Genomic DNA, 24692 nt, shown 5'->3' on the forward strand with positions numbered 1-24692 from the left:
GGCAATAAGAAAACTTCAAAAAGTCAGAAAACAATGGCTACCACACACAGACCATCTTGGTATCCAATTATAGCCTCTTCTTGAATGTCAGGCGGAGGGGGCTGAACTTGACCGAATAAGAAATGCAGGGTACAAGGGAGAGACCTATTGTCAGACTGGAGGCAGGCTGCTTTGGGAGGAACTGGGCAGGATGGAGTAGAGGTCAGTCTAAACATGTAATGAAGTTGTAAAGAGAGTATCGCACGCAGGAATGGAAGTGATTGGGAAGGCCCATCCATCCCCAATCTTATCATCCCCCTAATAAAACTGCCAAACTTCATGAGACAAGAACACGTAAAAAGACCCCTGATTTCCAGCCATGCATTAGCAGGACAATTCTTGAAGCCTTTGTGAAGGGAAATGCGGTCATTTCCATCTTCCTCTAGATCCAGTTCTGTCTGCAAGCTACCCGTGCAGAGGGCGGCTCTGATTCAGGACCTCCTCGGTACATGGTGGGGACCCCGCTGCGCCGCAAGGACCAAGGGAGATCCTCGTCGACACCCATTTTAGGAACGCTGAGGCCAGTCCCGATACAGAGTTCTAGACAAGTTTCTCCTCGGAAGCCCACGGCGCTTCCTGCATCCAAGCCCCCAGCAAAAGTCCCCACCCCAAGCCAGACTCCCCTCCCAGCCCCCGGGCCACGGAGAGCCCCACCCAGCGGCGGCTGGGCCGGCCTCCGGGCCGGTTTAACTGGTTAGGGCTGAAGCCCGCGGTGCAGAAGGTCTGCGCCTCCGTAGCTGGGGAACAGGCTGCCCGGAGCGTGGACAGGACTGCGTCTGCCCTTCTCTGGACCTCGACCGGCTCTGCTCCCAACGGTCCTCGCGGAGCTCGCGCGGTAAGCGCGCGTCCTCCCGGCCCCCGACCACCAGAAACTGCGCAGGCGCCGGCGGAGCTCTGGCGCGGCGCGTTCTCTCGCGCGCTCCCGGGTCTCCCCAGTTGGCCCCTCGGCCGGGCAGGCGCCATGCTTCCTGGGTGTTGTAGTGCGGCTCCCGGCGGAGGGCCGCCTGCGGACTGGGCGCTGGGTTTCCGAGGACTACCCATCCCAGCATGCCCCGCGCGGGGGCACAGGGCGCCGGCCCTGGACGGCCCCGGCCGTCAGCGCCGAGAGGAGGACCCGGGAAGCAGGGTGCAGCGGGAGGAGGGAGTGCGCGTGCGCTCTGGGCCGGCTCGCCCGGTTCTGTCCCAATCATTGTAAACAGGCGGAGGCTGGGGCGGGGTGGGAATGGGGCGCCCGAGGCCGGCCGGGGGCGCAGCGCAGAAGGCGGCCGCGGCGGCGGGCGGTCGCGAGGTGGCGGCGCAGGTCAGTGGCGGGCGGCGGGGCGGGCGGGGGTCGCGGCGGGGCCCCGCTGTCCGAAGCCGTCCGCGCGCCTTCCCGTGGCGTCTGTCAGGCGGTTGCGAGGCCGGGCTCTCGCGGGGCGGCTGGGCGGGGGCGTGGCTGCCGGGGGCGGCTGGTTCTGGCGGCTTGTCCGCGGCTCCGGCCCGCCCTGCCCGTTTCTCCCGCTCGCTGGTCGCGGCTCTTGGGTCTGGGCGGGGAGGGTGGGGAGCCGGGCCCTACCCGGGGCCCGGGCCTCGGACGGGGGAGAGGGACTCGGTCTTTTACATAATCGCGGCCGGGATGCTGACGGGTCTCCGGTGCGCGCCCGGTGAGGAGGGAGGGCTCGTGGAAGCGGCGGGGCTCCTGGGTGCTGCGAGGGCATCGGCAGAGCCGAGTTGGGAATTCTTTTCACAACTCCTTGTCAAGCGGGCTGGCGCCCAAAGGCTCTTATGGAGGTCAGCTGGGTGCGTGTGTGTGTGTGTTTATCGTTGTGAGAGTGAAACAGGTTTCGCCAGATATCCCACACCTCAGCCTTACCTGAAGTCCTTATGCTGCTTCAGGTTTGGGGATTCATGACTCCAGAGCCTCCGTCTTGAGCAAGCAGAGCATCTTTCCTCTAAGGCCTGATCGAATGCTTGAAAATAATTAAAATGTTAACTCGAGGGGTTTTGAACGTGCAGGTGCAAATACCGTCGTTTGGACGCTGAGTTAACACACCGACGAGCCTCATTAGGAGAGCTTTCACTCGACGTTCTGTTGGGTGGAGCGGGCTTGTCCCCGCGCTGCAGTACTTTGGGTGGCAGTCCATCATGCTGGGCGGTAGTTCACACAATATTCAAGTAGCGATGATGAGGAACAGGCCCACCTGTGGTTTGCTGGCCACGGAGGTAGCGCTTCTAAATGAATAAGTGGATCTGGGAATGAGAAAGGTAACTTCACTTTCTGCCTTCCGAATTATCTTGGTGACTTGATAATTCCTTTCTGAGTATCTTCCTGAGAATGAGTAATTGCCGTAAACTGTATTGGCAAGTAGTAGAGGTAGGAAGGAAGTTAGTAGAAGGGTTTCCACTTTTCAAAGTGACCCATAGATGTAAGCGAGGTAGGCTAGTTTAACAGTGACCGTTGGGAAATAATTCTTTAAACAGAGTATCTTGAAGCTATGCGACATAATTTACTGTCTCTTTAAAATAGTATTTCTCATTTTAGATCTTCCAGGGACCATTTCTCCCCTACTTTAGAAAACACAGAAGTGGTATCAGAAAGTGCATATTAACTTTAATTTGTACAGGTGTTTGCTTGGCAAGGAGAGGTTGGGCCCAGAATGTAACCCCAAAGTATGTTCTTTCTTTTTTGAACGAAAATGTCTGATAGGAACTTAGGTTAGTATATGTAGAGGGAAAAAGGGAAAATGCAGGTCATTTAGTGTAATTTCTGTGCAGCAGGTACTGTGGAGACTTACAGATGCATGAGGCAGTGCCCCTGCCTTCAGGGTGGTAAGACTTTCTCACTTACTTGAACTTCCGCAAGTACAATATGTTTTTAAGGTTGCTTTGAGCGGAGGAAGGACGGGGAGTGCAGTGGGTGTTCAAAGGAGGCAGTGGTCTGTGTCTTGAGGGAAGAGGAGGAGAGACTGAACAAGGGGCAGTGGTCAGGAAAAGCGTATGGGAGAGGATGAGAGCAGTGAGTATACAGGCTTAGAAAGGATGGGCATTTAGGCGGGAGGAGCAGTGTGAGAAGAGCGCGGGAGTCTGAACAGAGTGAGTTGTAGGATCTGCAGGTACGGCTGACGAGGGCCGAGGGTGGTGGCAAGATGTGAAACTGGGGAGTAGGCAGAGACCAAATTAGGAGTAGTCTTGTAGACAGGTGACGTAAGTCAGCCTAACCTCGAAGCAGACAAGAGTCACTGAGACAGGATGAAGAAGAGGTCTAAGCCTCTCAACCCATTGTAACTCCTTGCTGTGTGTCAAGCATTGTATTAGGTGCTTTATACTTTATGTCCTTGAACTCGAAGAAGGTTTAGGCATGACTGAGGCAGAAATCTTGGGAAAGGAAAGGAAGGCCAAGGGAAAGTTGGACAGGAGGAGAGAGAGCATTGCAAGAACGGGAAGTTGTTCTCTGCAGCTGTAGCATTGGGCTTACAGGGTAAGTAGCATACGATGAGGGTGCACAGATCAGTCCTCAAGTACTTTGTGCCATTCTGAGGATTCTCGAGGGCTTTTCCTTTAGATAATAAGAGAGCTTACGGATTTTAACCAGGAAAGAGTCATGATAAGGTTTTCATTTTAGAAAGACCATTCTGGTTATCGTAGAGTATAGATTTCAGAAGGGATGGAGGGACAACAAGGAGGATGCAGGAAGACTGGTGAGGAGTTTTTGTAATAATTGAGGTGACAGGTAAGGGCCTAATCTAAGGTAGAATCAGTGGAGATGCAGAGGAATAAGTTAATAGCACAAATATTTAGGAGGCCGAATTAATAGGGTTCAGTAACACTTGGATTTGGGGAGTGAGAGAAATAGTAGGATAAGATGACTTGGATTTTAACTTAGGTGATTGAATAGACAACAAACAGTAAAGTATGCTGAGACAGGGAATTCAGGAAGAGGAGCAAATCTGGGGAGGAACAGTATTTTAGCTTTTGGATACACTGAGTAGGAGTTATCTGTAAAACATCCAGGTGGAAGTGCTTGTGTGTGGGTTTGGAGCACAAGAGAAAGATCTTGATAGGAGAGTCATCAAGCTATCTTACAGGTGGTTCCTGAAGCCTTTGATTTAGGTAACACGGCATAGGAAGAGTTTACTGATGGAGAATGGTCCTGGAAATAGGCCATGGAGGGCAATAGCATTTGAAGCCAGAGAGAAGAAGAACTGGAAAGGGAAATTCCTATGTGTTGAGAAACGCTGAGAAATCATGAGGACATGTTGTAGAAGCCCAAATGGGATCATTTCAAAAGGAAGCTATACTTCCCAACTGCCTCTCCAGAAAAAATAAGAATAAAGGAAGCTGTATTTCAAATGCTTTGAGAACTCGAGTGAAACATGGATTTTTAGGAGTCTGTTGAATTTGATAACTAAGTGAGAGCAGTTTCTTAGCATCCTACTTAATGCTACCATTTGGGGAGGGAGCTAAGTTTGAGTTGAGTTAATGGGAGGTCAGAGAGTGGAGAAAGCAAATGTAGGTTATTTCAAGAATAAACAAATCTTAGCTGTGAAGGGAAGAATAGAAAGAAGTGTTAGCAGAGGGTAATAAAGGGTTAAGAAGGGAGTTTTAACTTGGCAAAGACTTGAGCCTGCTTTTCTTATGACAGCTTTATTGAGATATTCACATAACATAAAATTGATCCTTTTAAAGTGCACAACAATTCAGTGGTTTTTCGTGTGTTCAGAGTTGTGCAACCACCTCTACGATCAGTTTTAGAACCTTTTCATTACCCCTCTTCTTCACTGTCAGCCATTCACCATTCCCCCTGCTTCCACTCACTAGAACCACTAATCTACTTTCTGTTTCTGTGGTTTTGCCTGTTCTGGACATTTCATGTACATGGAATCATGTATGTAATCATTTGTGACCGACTTTCTTTACTCAGCATCATGTTTTCAAGGTCCGTCTATACTGTAGCAGGTGTCGGTACTCCATTCCTTTTTATTGCTGAGTAATATTCCACTGTCTGGTCACACCACATTTTGTTTATCTGTTCATCCATTGATGAACATTTAAGTTGTTATTTACTTTGTGGCCATTATGAATATTCCTAGTGTGAATGTGCAAGTTTTCGTGTAGAAATATATTTTCATTGTTCCTGGGTATATACCTAGGAGTAGAATTGCCGGGTCATGTGGTGACTTTTATATTGAACAGTATGAGGAACTGCCAAACTGTTTCCCAAAGCAGCTGCACCATTTCACTGTCCAGTGTAAGGACTCTGATTTCTCCATATCCTCACCAACACTTGTTATTTTCTGGTTTTAAAAATTTTAGCTATACTGGTAGGTGTGAATTGGTATCTCATTGTGGGTTTGATCTGAGTTTCCCTGGTGGCTGATGGTGTTGAATATCTTTTCATCTGCTTATTGGCCATTTGTATATCTTCTTTGGAGAAATAGTTATTCATGTCCTTTGCCTATTTTAACATTGGGTTGTTTATCTTCTTGTTCTTGAGTTGTAAATGTTCCTTTACATATTCTGGATGCTGGACCCTTATCAGTATATATGATATGCAAATACTTTCTTCCATTCTCTGGGTAGTCTTTTTACTTTCTTGTTAATGCCCAAGGCAAAGGTTTTAAATTTTGATGAAGTACAATTTATTTTTTCTTTTGTTACTCATGATTTTGTTATCATATCTAAGAATCCATTGCCAAATCCAAGGGCTTGAAGATTTACACTATGCTTTCTTCTAGGAGTTTTATTCTTATATTTAGTTCTTAGTTCTAAAACCTTAGTTTAGGTTTCAGTTCTTATATTTAGATGTTGATTCATTTTGAGTGAATTTTTGCATATGGCCTGAGATTGGGTCCATTTTTTGTGTGTGGAAATTTAATTATCCCATTCCCATCTGTTGAAGTGACCATTCTTTCCCCATTGAATAGTCTTGACACCCTTGTTGAAAATCAATGGACCGTAGATGTTTGGGTTTATTTCTAGACTCTTCAGATCGACTGTATAGGTCTATATATTTACCTTAATGCCAGTACCACGTTGCTTTGGTTATGCTACTTTTGTAGTACCTTTTGAAATCAGGAAGTGTGAGTCTTCTAACTTTGTTCTCCTTCGTTATTTTTTTGTGGCTATTCAGGGCCTGTTGCAATTCCATATTAAACTGAGGATCAGATTTCCATTTCTGCGAAAAAGGCTGTTGAAATTTTGCCGTGAATCTATAGATCACTTTGAGTTACAGCAATACATTGTTGTCTTAATGATACTGAATCTTTCAATCCATTAAAAAGGGGTTTATTTAGGTCTACTTTAATTTCTCTCAGCAGTGTTTTGTAGTTAGCAGTGTATGCCTCTTTCACCTCCTTGGTTACATTTATTCCTGTTTTATTCTTTTGGCAGCTAATGACCAGTCATTAGCTGACCAGTAAGCTAACAGAACAGAGGCTTCAGCTAATGATTGGACAGAGATTTCCTTAAACATTTAGTACCAAAAACATCTCCCGATATTTTCAGAGGGGTGCTGTGCATCTCTTGGGGGTGTACCTTCAGTACTCAACCACTTTACAACTCTGTCTTAGCTTTCATTTCCTGTTTGTACAGAGGTCAAGGTCATCCAGAGGTGAGGGTGGAGGGCTTTCTCCAGTAGGATAAACTCAGTGAGATCCACCGGAGACACATCAACTAGTTTAAAGACAAGGAGAGAATCTTCAAAGTAGCAAGAGAGAAGTGACTCATCACATACAGGGGATTCTCAATATCATTATCAGCTGCCCTCTCATGAGAAACGGTAGAAGCCAGAAGGCAGTGGGATAACATAGTCAAAGTATTGAAAGAAAAAAACTGCTAACCAAGAAATCTTCGTCTGGCAAAACTCCTGAGCATGTACATAGACCTGCGCGCACACGTTTCTCCTAGATTTCCAGGAATTTGTTGAAGCTGTTCAAGGTCCTTGTTCCCCAAAACACCTCTCAAGGTTTTGGTCTTAGTGTTTGTCCCAGCTGTTACCTGATGCTTCAGGTGGTAGCAGCTAAAACCTCTGCCAGCCCCCTAGTGGCCTTACCCCGGGGGGTGGTGGTGGTGGTGGTGGTGGTGGTTCTGAGTTAGCAGCATTTAGGTGAGATAAAGCAAGCCTTTTCAGCAGGTAGGTCTTCCAGGGAGCCTGGAATAATAATTTCAGTTTGTTTGCAAATGAGGTTTGTTCTGCTGAACCAGTGCTGGGAATGTGGGCTGTTAGTTTCAAGGGTGCCACTGATCTGGGAAGCCCAGGATAGGACTAGAGAAAGTTAAATACCACAAAGTTCTGTGTTCTTAAGCAAGATTCAGCTGTTTTTCTTGAATAAGTGCTCCCTGGATTGCTGCAAGCTTTTGCTTAGTTTCCAGTGTTGTGAAAAAGTTGCTTCTGACCAAGTTTAGGTGCTTTTATGGAGGGGTGCAACTTTTGGAGTTCCTTAAGCTGTCGTTTTATGTCACTCCATCTGTTTATTTAGTACTCCATTTATTTTTAGGCTGCCTCTGTCACTATAGTTCAAGTGAATTTTTTGTAGACAGCATATAGTTGGGTTAGTATTTTCTCTTTCTCTGTTCTTTGCTTTTTTTCTAAGGAATTTGAGGTGCTTGTAGAGATGTAACATAATAAAGGTTTTTTGGCGATCATAAACAGTGCTTTGCTTACTTTTGTGTATTTGGGGGCTAAGGTTTTAAAAAATTATTTATTTATTTATTTTTGGCTGTGTTGGGTCTTCGTTTCTGTGTGAGGGCTTTCTTTAGTTGCGGCGAGCGGGGGCCACTCTTCATCGCAGTGTGTGAGCCTCTCACTGTCGCGGCCTCTCGTTGCGGAGTGCAGGCTCAGTAGTTGTGGCTCACGGGCCCAGTTGCTCTGCGGCATGTGGCATCCTCCCAGACCAGGGCTCGAACCTGTGTCCCCTGCATTGGCAGGCAGACTCTCAACCACTGCGCCACCAGGGAAGGGGAGCTAAGGTTTTAACCTTAGGTCAGAATATTAATTTTTGGTAGGTGTTGCTAAATTGTCCTTCTAAATGTAACAGTTTACACTTTTACCAGTATCGTGTGAACGTGTCTCTTTCTTCACACCCTCCCATTGTTGGGTATCAAACTTGTTCATCTTTAGAAAATTGGTGGGTGAAAAAGAGCATCTTTTAAATTCCCTGTTTTTTCATTTTAAAAGTATTTGTGTGCTTCATGTTCAAATCCTCAACCGTTTTTCTTTTTTAAAAATTAATTTTGAAAAGTATTTGTCATGTCTAGTGCCAGTATTTTTTCTCTAAGTTTCTTCTTGGCTTCTTACATTTGTTTATGGTGTTTTTTAAAATGTGCTTACGATTTTGTGAAGGTCTTTTAAAATGGGAGTCAAGGAAGGAAAAAGCAGTAAAACTCTTCCTTTTTCACACTTTTATGGGGTGGGGGAGGATATAGTTTATAAAATCTCAAGTTTTGTCCAGATATTTTTATAGTGTTTTGTATAGTTAATAGCAAAGTTAAATATTGATTAATAATTATTATCGCTACTTACTGAGTACCAGGAATACCATTTTGTTTAATCTTGGCAGTGCCATGCCAGGTAGATGTCAGTATTTACAGATAAGGAAACCCAGCCTATGAAGGGTGATGGTACTTAGTCAAGCCTACGACTGTGCTGTATTACTTCCTGTTTACTGTATTCTCTCTCCAACAGGGTATCTCCCAGTTTCTTTACTGAGGAATGGGGGCCTGGGTGAGATGGAAATAATATGATTGTGTTTTCCTCAGCCATTAAAGATACCACTGAAGAGACCACACCTTAATATTTTCTTGTATATTCTTCCAGAGATGTTTTATACACATACAGGCAAAGAATGTGTAAACATGTATACATTCTGTTCTAAACAGTCATGATGTAAATTGTGGAACAAGGCGTTTATTTGTTGAGTGCTTACTGTGTACCAGGCACTAGGTCTGTTTCTTTACATTTGATCAGTTTGAGTGAAGCCCTTCAAACTGATCACCTTGAAATGTTGTACAGATATTTAAATATGAAGCTTTTGCCTAAAAGGTAACTAAAAACAAAAATGCTAGTAGAACTCATTTGGAATTGCTTCAGAGCTGATACCTTGATGTAATGAAGCATGACCCTTCATTCCCAATTGAAGGTTAAATTAATTCAAAAGCACTACAAATTGAAAGCCAGATATTGTGACAGGTTGAGACTAAAAGTGCATGCCATTGCCATTGTTTAAAAATGAGGTGTGTTTTTCAGTTATAAAAACAGTGTTTTTGTGTGATTGGGACTTTCTCCTTAATCTTTTTATGAATAAGCTCTTTCGCCAACCTGCCAGTGATAGGTGCCTTTAGATACATATATTTGGATAAGTACTATTGAGAAAAAGGAGGGAGAGGGAGATGAGGGAAGAAAGCTCCCCTCCCCCCCACTGGGAAGAAAGCTTTTAAAGGAAATCTCATAAATTGAAGCTGTAATTTTAAGATGTTAGCAATTTTCAGTTGTTCCTTCCAAAGTAGAAATAGCGAATCAAGAACTTTGACTTTCTAGGGAGTTTCCTGGTGGCCTAGTGGTTAGGATTCCAGGCTCTCACTGCCATGGCCCGGGTTCTGTCCCTGGTGGGGGAACTGAGATCTCGGAAGCCGCGTGGCATGGCCAAAAAAAAAAAAAGAACTTTGACTTTCTGTGGAAAACTATGGGAGAAGAAAGTGTGAATATAAAAATGAAGAAAAAGCTCACTGAAGTCCATTTTGTTATCCCCCTAGAATGGTAACAAGCAATTAAAAAGCAGCAGATAACCATGCTACATTTTTCAGCTAAGCTTAGCATTTTAAGAAAATGAGCATATTATGACATCAGATTTTGCTTCCTCAGGTTACTTTTTTTTTTTAATTCAGACTTAATTTTTTTAGAGCAGTTTTGGGGTCACAGCAAAATTGAGAGGAAGGTATAGAGATTTCCCATATGCCCCCAGCCTCACACGCGCACAGCCTCTCCCGTTATCAGCATCCCCCACCAGATGGGACGTTTGTTACAAGTGAGGACCTGACATTGACATGCATTGCCACCCAAAGGCCATAGTTTACATTACAGTTCACTCTTGGTGTTGTACACTCTATGGGTTTGGACAGATTTATAACAACATGTATCCATCACTGTGGTATCATACAGTATTTTCACTGCCCTAAAAATCTTCTGTGCTCTGCCTGTTCATCCTTCTCTCCCCCTTCTCCCCCAGCCCTTAGCAACCATTGATGTTTTTGTTCTCTCCATAGTTCTGCTTTTTCCAGAATGTCATGCAATTGGAGTCATCTGTTATGGAGCCTTTTCAGACTGGCTTCTTTCACTTAGTGATAGGCATTTAAGTTTCCTCCATGTCTTTTCATGGCTTGAGAGCTCATTTCTTTTTAGTGCGGAATAATATTCCATTGTTTGGATTCTAGCACAGTTTTATTTATTTATCCATTTACCTACCAAAAGACATCTCGGTTGCTTCCAAGTTTTGGCAATTATGAATAAACGTACTTCTGTAAGTTAGCTGCTGCCAACATCCATGTGCAGGTTTTTGTAAGGACATAAGTTCTCAACTCCTTGGGCAAATACCAAAGTCACCAAGGACATGATTGCTGAATTGTATGGAAGGAGTATATTTAGTTTTGTAAGAAACTGCCAAGCTGTCTTCCTAAGTGACTGCACCGTTCTGCATTCCCACCAGCACTGATAAGAGTTCCTGTTGTGCCACATCCTCGCCAGTGCTTGCTGTTGTCAGCGTTTTGAATTTTGGTCATTCTAATAGATGTATAGTGGTATCTTATTTCTTTCCTTAGGTCATTTTTTTAAAAATTTGAGGTATAATTGACATGTAACATTATATTAGTTTCAGGTGTGCAACATAATTATTTGATATTTGTATATATTGTGAAATGATCACCACAATAAGCCTAGTTAACATCTGTCACCACACATAGTTACAAAAAATTTTTTTAAAATAATTTTTAAAAAATTAGATTTATTTTAGTCACATTCATTGTTGTTTTAGTTTGTAATTCCCCAGTGATATATGATATGGAGCATCTTTTCATATGCTTGTCATTTGTATATCTTTTTTTGGTGAGGTGTCTTCAATTAGCTTGTTTTCTTATTGTTGAGTTATAAGAGTTCTTTGTGCATTTTGGATAATAGTCCTATATCAGGTATATCTTTTACAAATATTTTCTCCCAGTCTGTGGCTTGTCTTCTCATTTTTGGTCTTAAGTCTCTTAATTTTTAAGTTCATCCCCCCACTCTTCCTCCTTCCCCTCTCTTTTTCTTTGGTATTAACTAAAGAAACTAAATTGCATATCCCCAGATTTTGAGGCTTAATCAGATTAAGTTTTCATTAGTTTATTTTTGTGAGGCTGGTGTGATTTTCTCTCTTTTTTGTCTGTGTTATTAGCAGTCATTGATCATTGCCAGTATCTATTTTTTTTTTTTTTTTTTTTTAAATTTATTTTATTTATTTACTTTTGGCTGTGTTGGGTCTTCATTGCTGCACACGGGCTTTCTCTAGTTGCAGTGAGTGGGGACTGCTCTTTGTTGCGGTGCGTGGGCGTCTCATTGTGGTGGCTTCTCTTGTTGCAGAGCATGGGCTCTAGGTGCTTGGGCTTTAGTAGTCGTGACACGTGGGCTCAGTAGTCATGGCTCACAAGCTGTAGAGCATGGGCTCAGTAGTTGTGGCACACGGGCTTAGTTACTCCACGGCATGTGGGATCTTCCTGGAACAAGGCTCGAACCCATGTCCTCTGCATTGGCAGGTAGATTCTTAACCACTGCGCCACCAGGGAAGTCCCGCCAGTATCTATTTTTAAATTGCTTATTAAGTGGTGACAGTCTTTTATTTCTTTCTTTATTAGATGGAAGATTTTGATAAAAAGAAACTTCACTGAACAACACTTTGTATAGCAGATTCAGGATAAAATAAATGCTTCCCCCCCTTCTATTTACCAGTTATTCCAAATAATTACATGGTTCTCTAGCATCCTCCAAAGTGACCAATGAATTTTATTTTATTTTAGTATTTTTTTTTCGTGGTCAGTGGGCCTCTCACTGTTGTGGCCTCTCCCGTTGCGGAGCACAGGCTCCGGACGCGCAGGCTCAGCGGCCATGGCTTATGGGCCCAGCCGCTCCGCGGCATGTGGGATCTTCCCAGACTGGGGCACGAACCCGTGTCCCCTGCATCGGCAGGCGAACTCTCAACCACTGCGCCACCAGGGAAGCCTGAATTTTATTTTTGAGTATCATTATGAACTCATGGATTTAAATATACTTGATACTTTAGTTCATGGCAGTTATTAATTTTATTGGCACTCATATAGTCCCATCTTTGGCCAGTGGGAGCTTCTTCTAGTTGACTTCTGAGTCCTTTTGTCTTGATTCCAAGCATCTTTCATAACATCTTTCTTTTGTGACACGATATCTCAGCCTCATCTTATACATATCTTGCTCTTAGACCTGGTGTCAGCCTAATGGAAATGCTTAATAGGCTGCTGAATTACGTTGTTAGGCCCACACAGCTAAATTCGTATTTATGGCTTGGCAATTTAGTAACCATTTGAAAAAATAGTACACGATAGCTGAAAGAGAAAATAAATTATTTCACTCTTAAATAACTAAAATTAGTGGTCTGTGTGTGCCTATTGGACACCACACAGCTTATAATACTTTGCAATCAGATTGGACAGCACCACCCTTATTTCTTGTTCCATGTTGATTTTTTAAAAAAATAAATTTATTTATTTATTTATTTTTGGCCGCATTGGGTCTTTGTTGCTGCGTGTGGGCTTTCTCTAGTTGTGGGAAAGCGGGGGCTACTCTTCGTTGTGGTGCATGGGCTTCTCATTGTGGTGGCTTCTCGTTGCAGAGCACAGGCTCGAGGCACGTGGGCTTCAGTAATTGTGGCACACGGGCTCAGTAGTTGTGGCTCTTGGGCTTTAGAGTGCAGGCTCAGTAGTTGTGGTGCACGGGCTTAGTTGCTTTGCGGCATGTGGGGATCTTCCCAGACCAGGGCTCGAACCCATGGATTCTTAACCACTGTGCCACCAGGGAAGTCCCCCATTTTTTTTTTTCTTTAAATCATAGCTACCCCAGAAAACCCAGCTTCACAGAGGTATGCTGTTGAAAGGAATGTGCACAGTCTAATGTTGAAACTGAACTTCTTTTAGCTGGTAGTTTGTATAGTGTCTGGCAGATGTTGAATACCGCTCTGTTTCCTTCAAATGCAAGCTCCCCGTGGCGGGGATGAGTTTGCTTACAGTGCTCTGGGTGCCTCCGCGCACTGTCTGGGAACCATGGACTAGATACTTTTACCCAGTTTCTGTTGTAACCAATGGTGTGCATTTTAAAAATTATTAAATAACGTTTGTTGGTCTCCCCCGGCCCCAAGTTAACTTCTAATTTACTATTTACTTGAGAATAGATTTTGAGATTATGAAATGTGGCAGGAAAGACACCACCCTCCCCCCCAGCCAAAGGATATGTCATTGCTTTAAAAATGTGCTGTTTTACTGATAATACCAAATGATATTTATTGTTTTTTTTATAAGAAAACTTTTTTTTTGTCCTCTGAATTACAGTGACTGCTGATGATAGCACCTTTGATTTTGTGTAAAGGCAATGTGGACTTTTCTCCCCATACTTAATACACATACATACTCTTTGATTTGGACAGCTGTATGTAGAACTGGATTGTGTCCTCTGCAGCCTTTCATCCCAGGCAGGTGAGATTATTTCTGGCTGCTAGATCCTGTATGTTTTGGCTGCTCATTTTCCAGCACCTGGCATTCTGATCCTCAGAGTTTGAACGTTCACTTAAATAATGGACATAATCTGTGCCCTTTAGATTTCTGTTTCATCTGGACATTGATTTTTACATTTTGCATTATATCAGTGTCCTAAAATAACTTGTGAATTTTTCATGTAAAAGTTATTGTCAGCCTTAAAAAGACATTCATACGTTCGTATTCATTATGATGAACTTCTGAATTTCACATCTTTTAAACTGATTTTACACACATATCTTATCTCAGGCATATTGTTTTAATCAGTGACACTAAGAATGTTGAGTGGAAAACATTAAATCACTATGTCATTCAGTGAATTTCTGTGAGTGGCATGTGAGATGCTAATTGAAAGTTTATTTGTTTGGATAAGCCCCTGGGGGTAGGGGAGAAACTAAAATAAAGATTAAGTTTGATGATCTATAAGGAGAATACAGAAAAGAAACAGTAACCCAAGAGTAAAATCTCTACTGAAGTATAGACCTAAGCAAATGCTGGAAGATTTGAAAGGACTAATTATGTAACAGCCTAATGGGCTGACAGTTGGTCTGTGGGAGTGTGCATGAGAAATTACTCAGTCCTGTAACTGTGTATACTGGTCTGCATCACGGGGCACACGCCACAAACCTCGCACATATTTGCATGGCGAGGATTTCACTGTGAATGATAGGAAACCCTCTAAACCTTATCTGCCTCGTCTGAAGGATTATTTGTCTCACCTCGGTTTATAAACGTAACATTTTTTTTCTTGGATAGTAATATTCATGTTTTAAGAAAAATCCCTTGATGGGGATTTCTCTTTATATACCTGTTCCCTAGAGCATATAAAACTGTCTCTAAATGAGAAGAGCAGCTTACTGGGCCTCAGTGGTTTGTAAAACAGTGTGGTTTACGCGGAACACCTGCTGTCTTTCTGGCAGTCTGGGATTTCGGTACCCGTCCGGCGGAGAACACCAGTGTGACCGGGCTCCACGGGGACCTCGGGCTGTGAGTGAGGAGCTGCCCAGCACACGGTGCGTCACACGTGTCCCTGTGACTCCACTGCCCGGGGACTCCCGGGAGCGTGTGCCTGATTCCTTGTGCCTTTTCCTTTGTTTTTTTGCTTTGTGTCCTTTCTCTGTAATAAATCGCAGCTGTGAGCATGACTGTGTGATGACTTATGTGAGTCCATCTAGCGAATTGCCGACCCTGCGGGTGGTCTTGGGGACCCCCAGCCCAGTTTAAAGACTTGCACTCTTCCCCGCCTCGCTCCTGCACCCCTCTCGGTCTTAGTTTTTTCCTTTCAGCTAATTTTTTTGGTGTTTATTTCCTTTATCTAAATAATATCCTTAAGCTGCTGTTTTTGAAGATAGCAATTTTGGATGTCTTGTGTTAACCTAGGTGTTAGGGTAGATGAGGATTTGGGTGTCTCAGACCTTCGCCGGGCCCCCTGCCCCCAGCCCCCCAGCATCATCCTACCCTGCACAGTGTTTGATTCTGTCAGCACCCATCGTTTTCATGGTGATGATCACACAAATACTGTGTAACCCTGAGCCAGGCAGTAGACTACAATTTCATTTTCTCATCTACCTTTTCCTTTTTCTTAGAGTTAATGGTTATCTTTTATTTTTATTTGCTTTTTACTCTGTTCTCATGACAGATATATTCCAAAAGCTCCAGCGGTTCTTTACCAGGTCTTACTCTTCTTTTCCGCAGTCAGATGTCTGTGACTCCCTTTGTCCTTGGAGCCCTTCTTCCCCTGGGTCACAGGGACTGTGTCACTAGCTGATCACAGGCCTGCTTTTCATGGGGTTCCTTGCTGCCCATCAGGGTCTCATTTCAGGGCATCAGGATTCTTGAACAAGTGTACGGGGGGAGTACAGTCCTTGCCACTGTGTGCCTGGAACGTCTTTATTCTACCTGTGCACTTGAATGGTCCTTGGAACTAGCTGTCTTGTCAGAGGTTTGAAGATATTCCTTTATTGTCTTTAAGTTTCCAGTGTTCTTGTTGACAAGTTGATCGTGATCCTTTGTATGTAAGTTGCTTGCCCTCTTCCCTGCCCGGCAGGAGTCTTTCAGGATCATCCTTCTGTCCTCTGTACCCCAAAACCTCATGATGTGCTTTGGCGTGGGTCTCTTCATGTGTGGTGTGGGGTGGTCCCTTGTGATCTGGACACTCTTGTCCTTTAATTCTGAGAAAATTTGAAGAATAAGAACGTACTGGGCGTGCAAATACTGCTTACAAAGTTGGACATTCCCAGATGGTAGGTTAATGCTGGTTAGTGTTCAGTATGTGAGGTACTAATGAATCAGTGTTTGGATTCCCTTGTAGAGATTTGGGTTAGAGACTTAATTTACAGATTATTTTTAAAAACCGTAAAAATGAGGAAAAGCTGCTTCCAGTGACTTACAGCCTGGTATTTAATAAAGAAAGTTTATAAATACTGGATTTGCGAACTAGTTAAGCAAGCTATGGGTTTTCTGGATGAGGCCTTTTTCTGTGTTGAATTATCAAGTTTAATAAATCATTGGAGTTATTCTCAAAAGCTCATTTCAGGAGACTTTAATTTAGCAATCTGTCTTTCCTACTTACATTGTTTTGTCCCTTTGCATGGGTGAATGATTATTATTATGTGTGCTGATTAATAGTGGTACATGAGCAGAAAAGACTTTTAAGAACAATGCATATCCTAGTTCTTTGAAGGAGTGGATGTTTTTAAGCAATTATTAAGTTTGAGTCTAGCTTTATGACACTTTTTGTTTTTGGCTTTACCTCAGTTATAACTGTCATAACTGTTCTTTTTATGTGAAAATTTTCATTTCAACGTTATAGTTTTGGGGGGTTCTAAAGTAAAATTCTAGATGTATGGTTTTTGCTGTATACTTTTAATAGTTTTTGTTAGATATTGCAGAAGTAACCTTTTATATCTTCAGTTTTCTCTGGAGAGAGATTTCGCACAGGTACCAGCCACAGGCTTTCAGTTGAGAAAGACTGGAAGCAGACATTCCTGTTGTAGTGATTTTGGGTGTGGGGGGAGGTGGGATGCTGAAGGTAAGGGTGGGAGTAGCAACGTTGGAGAAGGAGAGTTCATATTTTTTAATGGCTCATGATCATCACTATATAGCTCCCATAGCTTTTTTTTTCCCCCCATCTGAGGGATTTTATTGATGTTATTAATTTATTTTCAGTGATATGTGACGGCTTGGGTGGATCTAGAGGGCATTATGCTAAGTGAAATAAGTCAGACAGAGAAAGACAGATACCGTATGATCTCACTTGTATGTGGAATCTAAAAAACAAGACAAGCAAAACAAAATGAAAATAGACTCATAGATACAGAGAACAAATGGGTGGTTGCCAGAAGGGAGGGAGGTGGAGGGTTGAAATAGGTGAAAGGGATTAGAGGTACAAACCCCCTGTTATTAAGAAAAAAAAAAAAGCTCCAGGGATGTAACATGCAGAATAAGGAATATGGTCAATAGTATTGAAATGACTTTGGGGACAGGTGGTCACGAGACTTACCAGGGTCCTCATTTCCAAACGGATGTAAATGTCTAAGCCGTGGTACACCTGAAGCTAATGTAAGAGTGGTGTTTCAATAGAAAAAGTTTCAACAGATGTATACGTGCATGTAGCCCACATGCCTGTCAAGAGACAGAACGTAGCCATCAAACCAGAAAGTTCTCTCGCGCTCCTTCGTGCTCAGTCCCTGCCTCTCCCCCACATCCCCACAACCACACGCCTCGATTCTTTTGACAGAGGTGAGTTTGCCCGTTCCAGAACTTCCTATAAATAGTCGCACCTTATGTAATCTAGCGTGTCTGGTGTGCTGTCTTTTGAAGTTCATATGTTCTCTTCTATGTATGAGTAGTTTGTTCGTTTTAAAAAACGCTAATATCCCATTGTGTGAACATATTACAGTTTGTTTATCCAGTGTTACTGGAAATGCAGGTGTTTCTAGTTTTTATCTGGTATGAATAAAGTTACTTGGATCATGTCTGTGCATGAACATATGTTTCCGTTTCTCTTGGGTAAATGCTTAGGAGTGGAATTGCTGGATCATATGGTAAGGGTTCAACTGTAAAAGATGCTGCCAAATATTGATGCTTTTCCAAAGTGGTTAAATGGTACATTCCCACCAGCAATATATTTAACTTTCCAGTGCCCCACATCCTCACCAATGTTAGGAATTGTAGTTCTGTTTGAATCTTAGCCCTTCTAGATGGTGTCTGTTGATAGCTCATTGTGGTTTTAATTTCCATTTCTTTGATGTTTAGTGATGTGGAGCTTTTTTGTGGGCTTATTGACCAGTCATATATTTTCCTTTGTAAATTGTTTGCTCAACTCTTTTGCCCATTTTTGTTTTGGATTGTCTGTTTATTGTTGAATTGTAGGAGTTCTTTATATATTCTGGGTGTAAGTCTTTTGTGAGGTGCATACACACAGACGGACACACACATACACACAGTAAATTGTTCTCCACGTCCTTGCCTTGACTATTCATTTTCTTCATAGTGTTTTTTTTTTTTTTTGCGGTACACGGGCCTCTCAATGTTGTGGCCTCTCCCGTTGTGGAGCACAAGCTCCGGACGCGCAGGCCCAGCGGCCATGGCTCACGGGCCAAGCCATTCCGCGGCATGCGGGATCCTCCCAGACCGGGGCATGAACCTGTGTCCCCTGCATCGGCAGGCGGACTCTCAACCACTGCACCACCAGGGAAGCCCCATAGTGTCTTTTGATGAGCAGAAGTGTTTGCTTCTGTTAAAAAGTCTACTTTGTCAATTTTTAATTTTATAGTTAATGCTTTCTGGTCCTGTCTGGGATATTCTTCTCCCAAGGTCTCAAAAATATGTTTTATTTTAGAAGTTTTACAGTTTTTAGCAGTTAATCATGAATTACACTTTGTGGGTGATATGATGGAGGAGCTCACCACCTCTCTTCCCCACATGGTTATCCATGCCACTTGTTGAAGACTTTCCTTTCCCCCCCGAATTCCTTTGGAACCTTTGTTGACAACCAGTTGACTGTGTACATGTGTCCCTGTGAATTTTCTGTTTTGTTCTTCTAACCTGTCTGTCTGTCCTTGCTCCAGTGCCATGCTGTCCTGATTACTTTTCTGTGGTGTTTGTCTGGAGTAGACCACTATTATCTGAAAGTTTTCTGTCTGGCAGAGCTGTCCCTTTCTGGTCGTTCAGCTGGAGAGGGCAGGCTTCTGTTGTTGTTTTTATCTGAGCCCGCCCGTCTGTCTGGCTTCTTTTGCTGTAAGTCTGAGATGTAGAGACCAAAAGAAAACTCAGGGACCAGTGTTGGTCCTCGGATTCCGAGGTCCCTAGCCTGTCTGCCTTCTTGCTCTACCTGTCAGTCTGTTGTCTTCTCTTAGCTGTGTTCACCAGGAGGAATAGGGATACGTATTCTTTCTTAAATGTTTACAAATTTACATCATTTCTCCTTTTGCCTCAGGAGTAGGAATTCCTAAGTTTTTAATTTGTTTTATTTCCTTTGGCTATTTATGCTGAAATTTACTGTGGACTATTCGAGGCCTCCCTCTTCTGCCCTCTTATTCATCGAGGTTCAGGCTTGCTGTGGCTCTCCAGTGCTCAGAACTGTCCCAGCGCCAGCATGTTCTTTCCTCTGAAATCGCCCTCTATTCGGGCCTCACTCCTTCCTGTGTGCAGATAGCCGCTCCCCTTCCGTTCCTCCCAACTGTGGCTGAGTCAGGTCAACAGCTATTTCTCTGGAGTAGTTTTTGCAAGATAATCTGTTCAGTGCGTCATGAACAAAACTCTCTTCTTTGTCGGTTCAGTGTGGAGACTGAACTGTAAGTCACCAGCTGCTGCAGCAGCACAGAGCAGGGAATGGTCCAAACCTGCCTGGCATTCTGTTGTTCGCGGTCCTGCCCTCATTCCTCTTAGCCCCAGTGTTGTCACTTCCTGGCCTTGGACTTGGTGATGACCCATGCGTGGTGCCTGAGCCCCTCAGCTTGGCTCCAGTTGGCTCTCAGTTCAGAGCCACCTTGTCTTTCAGTGTCTTTTCTGTTGCTTCTTCGTGAAACTGCTCCTGTCCGACTTGTCTTCTTGCCGTTCTCATAACAAGCCCCACATTTCTGCTTGTGTCTGTAATGCCCTGCTCCTCCTGGCATGTGTGCCCTCTTGTGTGTGTGTGTGTAGAGGGCAGGTTACTGGAAAGAATGTGTGTTTCGCGTCAAGCAGATCCCAGTTTTATCTCTTATTGTGTGGCATAGGGTAAGTTACTTCACTTCTCTGAGCCTTAGTTCTGCAGTTTGTAAGCATGGAAAAACACTTTTCTCCCAGGACATATAAGGTTAGTTAATGTATATGAAAGTTCCTGAAGCCACAGGAACTCAAATAAAATGTGGGTTTCCTTTCTTTATTTCTGTAATTAAAAGTTGAGGCTAAGGGCTGGTTCATTTCTTCTCATCTTTGTGTCATTAGCGGACACAGCCTGTTGAGAACATAGAAGAGACTAATTAGATTGTTAAGTAAACAAACATCTGACTACTTCCTGTGCAGCCTGCCTGTGCTGTGTGAAATGCTAGGACTCGCGAATTATTGGGCAAGATGGCCCTATGCTCACAGGTCATTAAAGCCCAGCAAGGCCTGAGCAGCGCTGGAGGTGTGCTCTGCGCATTCTGCGGGCACAGGAAGGGGGCATGGCTTAGACTGGGTGGGGTGGGCATGAGGGGGGATTCCTGGAGAAAGTGTGGCTAGTACTTGATCCTTTTTTTAAAACATTTTTTTTAGGTATAATTTATATACCATAAGATTCACCCACTTAAAATGTCAATTTACGGTTTGTAACCATCACCACAGTCAAATCTAGACCGTTTTCATTACTCCAGAAAGATTCCTTGTGCCCATCTGCAGGCTTAATGTTAAAAGATGAGTATGAATTGGCCCTACAAAGATCCTGGAAGGAGGGCTGGGTTCCAGGGCATGAGGAAGACAGCATGCAGGGAGGCGTACGACATGGGTCCGTGGGGACAGGATGCCCGTCAGTGGTCCGTCTGTGTCGAGCTATGCTCCTTCCCCGCACCTGTGCTTTGGCTTCCCGGGTCTTTGGACCTCAGTTTCCTCACCTGTGATGTGTAACTGATAGGCTGGTGGGAGCTTGGCTCTCTTTAAACTCTCAAACCTGGGCTGGTCAAAACCATCCCTTCAATTAAGGGAAGAATAGAATGTACTTTTAAAAAATAATAGGGCTTCCCTGGTGGCGCAGTGGTTGGGAGTCCGCCTGCCGATGCAGGGGACACGGGTTCGTGCCCCGGTCTGGGAAGATCCCACATGCCGCGGAGCGGCTGGGCCCGTGAGCCATGGACGCTGAGCCTGTGCATCCGGAGCCTGTGCTCCGCAACGGAAGAGGCCACAACAGTGAGAGGCCTGCGTACTGCAAAAAAAAAAGCCAAAGTCAGGGCCTATGAAGAAAACCTAAAAAATTACAGTGATGCTTACAGCTCCTTTGATGGAATTTTTTCCTGTTTAATGTTTTTCCTGATTAGACAAGCAGTAATGTATACTGGGTATAAAACTTATGAAATGCAGAAGAGTAAAAATATCACTTATAATCTTATAATTCACAGATAATTTTTTTTTTTTTTTTCACTACGCGGGCCTCTCACCGTTGTGGCCTCTCCCATTGTGGAGCACAGGCTCCGGACGCGCAGGCTCAGCGACCATGGCTCATGGGCCTAGCCGCTCCGTGGCATGTGGGATCTTCCCGGACTGGGGCATGAACCCGCGTCCCCTGCATCGGCAGGTGGACTCTCAACCACTGCGCCACCAGGAAAGCCCCCACAGATAATTATTTTTAAAGTTCCCTTGTTCTTACAGTTTTTTGCATATGTTTATTTAAAAATTGATATTGTGCTATAAATAAAATTGCTTTCCCCACACTATTTAAATATTGTCAAAAACACAATTTTTATGAGACTAAAAAAAGTGGCCTGTTCGTTTAAAAAAAACCCCAATAATAGTAATACAAGTAATAGATGGGCATGGTAAGGCTCAAAATATGTAGAAAGGATAAAACAAAGAAATCTTTCTCTCCCCCCTTTTACAACTTCCAAGAGTTAACAGTTGTTAACTATTTCAGAAGTTGCATGTTGTGTGAGTTTATATTCCATTATTTGGATCAATCATAATTTAACTGATCTTCCATTGATAGCCATTTAGATTATGTTGTTTTTGCTGTCACAGTGCTAAAATGCGTATTTTCATGTACACATCTTTGAATTCTTGTAAAAGTATATCTGAAGGATAGGTTCCTAAAAAGAGGAATTCTTGGATCAAAGAGAGCACATTTAAAATTTTGATAGGGACTTCCCTGGTGGCACAGTGGTTAAGAATCCGCTTGCCAATTCAGGGGACACGGGTTTGAGCCCTGGTCTGGGAAGATCCCACATGCTGTGGAGCAGCTAAGCCCGTGCGCCACAACACTCTAGAGCCCACGAGCCACAACGACTGAGCCCACGCACCTAGAGCCCATGCTCTGCAGCAAGAGAAGCCACTGCAATGAGAAACCCACACACCACAACAAAGAGTAGTCCCCACTCGCCACAACTAGAGAAAGCCCGCACGCAGCAACGAAGACCCAGCACAGCCAAAAATAAATATATTAAAAAATAAAATTTTGATGTTGCCAAATTGGTTTTCAAAAAAGATTGTGCTAGTTTACACTTCAGCCATCAGTGGATATTCTCCCAAATGTTTGATCACATCCTTACCAACACTTGGTATTAATCACCTTTTTCGTTCTTTGCCAGTCTGATGTTAGAAAAATGGTAACTTATTTTGTTTTTAAAATTGTAATTGTACTTGAACATTATTTTCATGTGGATATTAGTCATTTTTCTGTGAACTGCTTCACATTCTTTGTGTAGGTGTCTTGATTTGTTGAGATTTTCATTGATTTGTGAGAACTCTTTGCTTTTTAGAGAAATTAGCGCTCATAATTTACACATCTTTTTTCACATTTGTTTGTCTTTTGACTTTGTTTATGGTCAGAAATAGTCTTATCACTTGTGTTTGTGGATTTTTAAAATTGCAAAATCACCTTAGAAGTGAGTGCAAAGAGAAACAAGTGATTCTAATAGTTTTTCAAATTAATATCTTGAAGGCATTAAAGAGGAATAAGAACTAATCCAAGTAACTTTTAAACACAGTACTGTGTACCATCTGTCTAATGAAGAAAAAAAATGCAAACAAATCTTGAACTTTTCTTACATTTGTCCTTTGGGTTTTTTTATTCTTTTTTTAAATTTATTTTTTATTGAAGTATAGTTGATTTACAATGTTGTGTTAATTTCTGCTGTAGAGCAAAGTGACTCAGTTATACATATATATACGTTCTTTTTCGTATGCTTTTCCATTATGGTTTATCGCAGGATGTTGAATACAGTTTCCTGTGCTGTACAGTAGGACCTTGTTGTTTATCCGCATTTCTTTGTTGTGTCCATTCTAGCGAAACTAGTGTGTGTGTATTTTAGGACTGAGCAAATGAGGGTTCCATTGTTTCTTTCAACATAATTCCAGTCCAAGATAATATAGCTGTTATCCACATATGAATTGTCCAGTGCAGTATAGAACTATGGCTAATGATCTGTATATATCACTTTAATTGTTTTATAAATTTTGATACTGAACTATTCATGTGTAGTTATATTAACAGTCTTCTTTATTATTCATGGTTGTTTGGCCATAACTTAAAAAAAATTAGGATTTTATGTTGGATAGCAATCCAAAATGAAGCCCATTACAATGGTGGGTTCTTTTTTAGAGGAAACTCTGTGTCCTACTTTGAGAACCCACTTTCATTTGGTTCATTTTTTTCACACTTGAAGATCCAGTGCTTTCAACCAACTCTTTGAGAACCGAAATGTGTGGTGTGCGAATGTAACTTGAGATGGCAAAATGAACAACTATTTTTAAAGGGGGGTTGTGAAGAAAAATATTTTTGATTTGTAAATGCAAGATTAGTTGCTGTTTTGTGTGTGTGTCTGGCGCTCTTATGTCTTGGTGGTCCTTGGGTGACTGTGATGTGCTCTCTCCCTCTGCAGGGGTGATGGGCAGGTAACAGACGCCCTCCTCACTCGTCAGGGAGGCAGCATGACCGAGTGCTTCCTGCCCCCCACCAGCAGCCCGGGTGAGCACCGCAGGGTGGAGCATGGCAGTGGGCTCACCCGCACCCCCAGCTCTGAGGAGATCAGCCCCACTAAGTTTCCTGGATTGTACCGCACGGGCGAGCCCTCGCCTCCCCATGACAGCCTCCACGAGCCTCCCGATATAGTGTCTGATGATGAGAAGGACCATGGGAAGAAAAAAGGAAAATTTAAGAAAAAGGAAAAAAGGAGTAAGTGCCATTTTCTCTGTGCTGTAGCTAAAGTTTAGATAAATTTCTACTCTAATTATGTGTACCTGCTATCTTGTAGAAATATATCCAAAGACTCTTGTTTTATATTTTCTTTATTTTTCTGCATCTCAGTTTTTGTATTTTAGGGTGTTATTCTCACAAATAAAAATACTGAATTTCCAGAAATGGTGAAGTTTTCTGGTGGAGGTTTCTTAAATTTTAAATAAAAGTATGAAAAGTAAATATTGAAATTTTGTCCTTATACAATCTTACTCTCTTGGCGAGGTTGTGTAGGCCAGTTGGGGTACATGGTGAAAAAAGTATGTATTCGTTTTCTGAAGCAAATGCCACCATGTGTTCCATTTATGATTCCTGTTCTGTAAGGATGAATCGTTTAGACATAGCTTTTTAGCATGTTAAAAGCAAATCAGGTGAGTTATTTTAAGTAAGTGTGATTTTAGTTTCACGGTATTTTTAAGTTAATTTGTATTTGAAGCATGACATTTGGATAGAATGCACAAATTGTGTA

The 24692-nt window shown here is 43.0% G+C and overlaps 1 protein-coding gene across 4 annotated transcripts in view; it reads left to right on the top strand.

Moving 5' to 3' along the window:
• The first annotated feature begins 972 nt into the window (after nucleotides 1–972).
• Nucleotides 973–24692, top strand: part of RALBP1 (ralA binding protein 1) — a 45662-nt gene continuing 21942 nt past the window's right edge. Inside the window, exons 1-3 of one of the 4 annotated variants that reach the window (XM_032603458.1) lie at nucleotides 973–1368; nucleotides 13121–13148; nucleotides 23871–24163. In XM_032603458.1, coding sequence (XP_032459349.1) covers nucleotides 23920–24163 — 244 coding nt within the window. In that variant the 5' untranslated portion in view covers nucleotides 973–1368; nucleotides 13121–13148; nucleotides 23871–23919. Of the gene's footprint in view, nucleotides 1369–13120; nucleotides 13149–13641; nucleotides 13759–14752; nucleotides 14832–23870; nucleotides 24164–24692 lie in introns of those variants that run through there. The other 3 variants (XM_032603457.1, XM_032603456.1, XM_032603455.1) reach the window with 3 other exon arrangements.

This window comes from Phocoena sinus, chromosome 14, assembly GCF_008692025.1.
Source record: "Phocoena sinus isolate mPhoSin1 chromosome 14, mPhoSin1.pri, whole genome shotgun sequence".
Lineage (NCBI taxonomy): Eukaryota > Metazoa > Chordata > Mammalia > Artiodactyla > Phocoenidae > Phocoena > Phocoena sinus.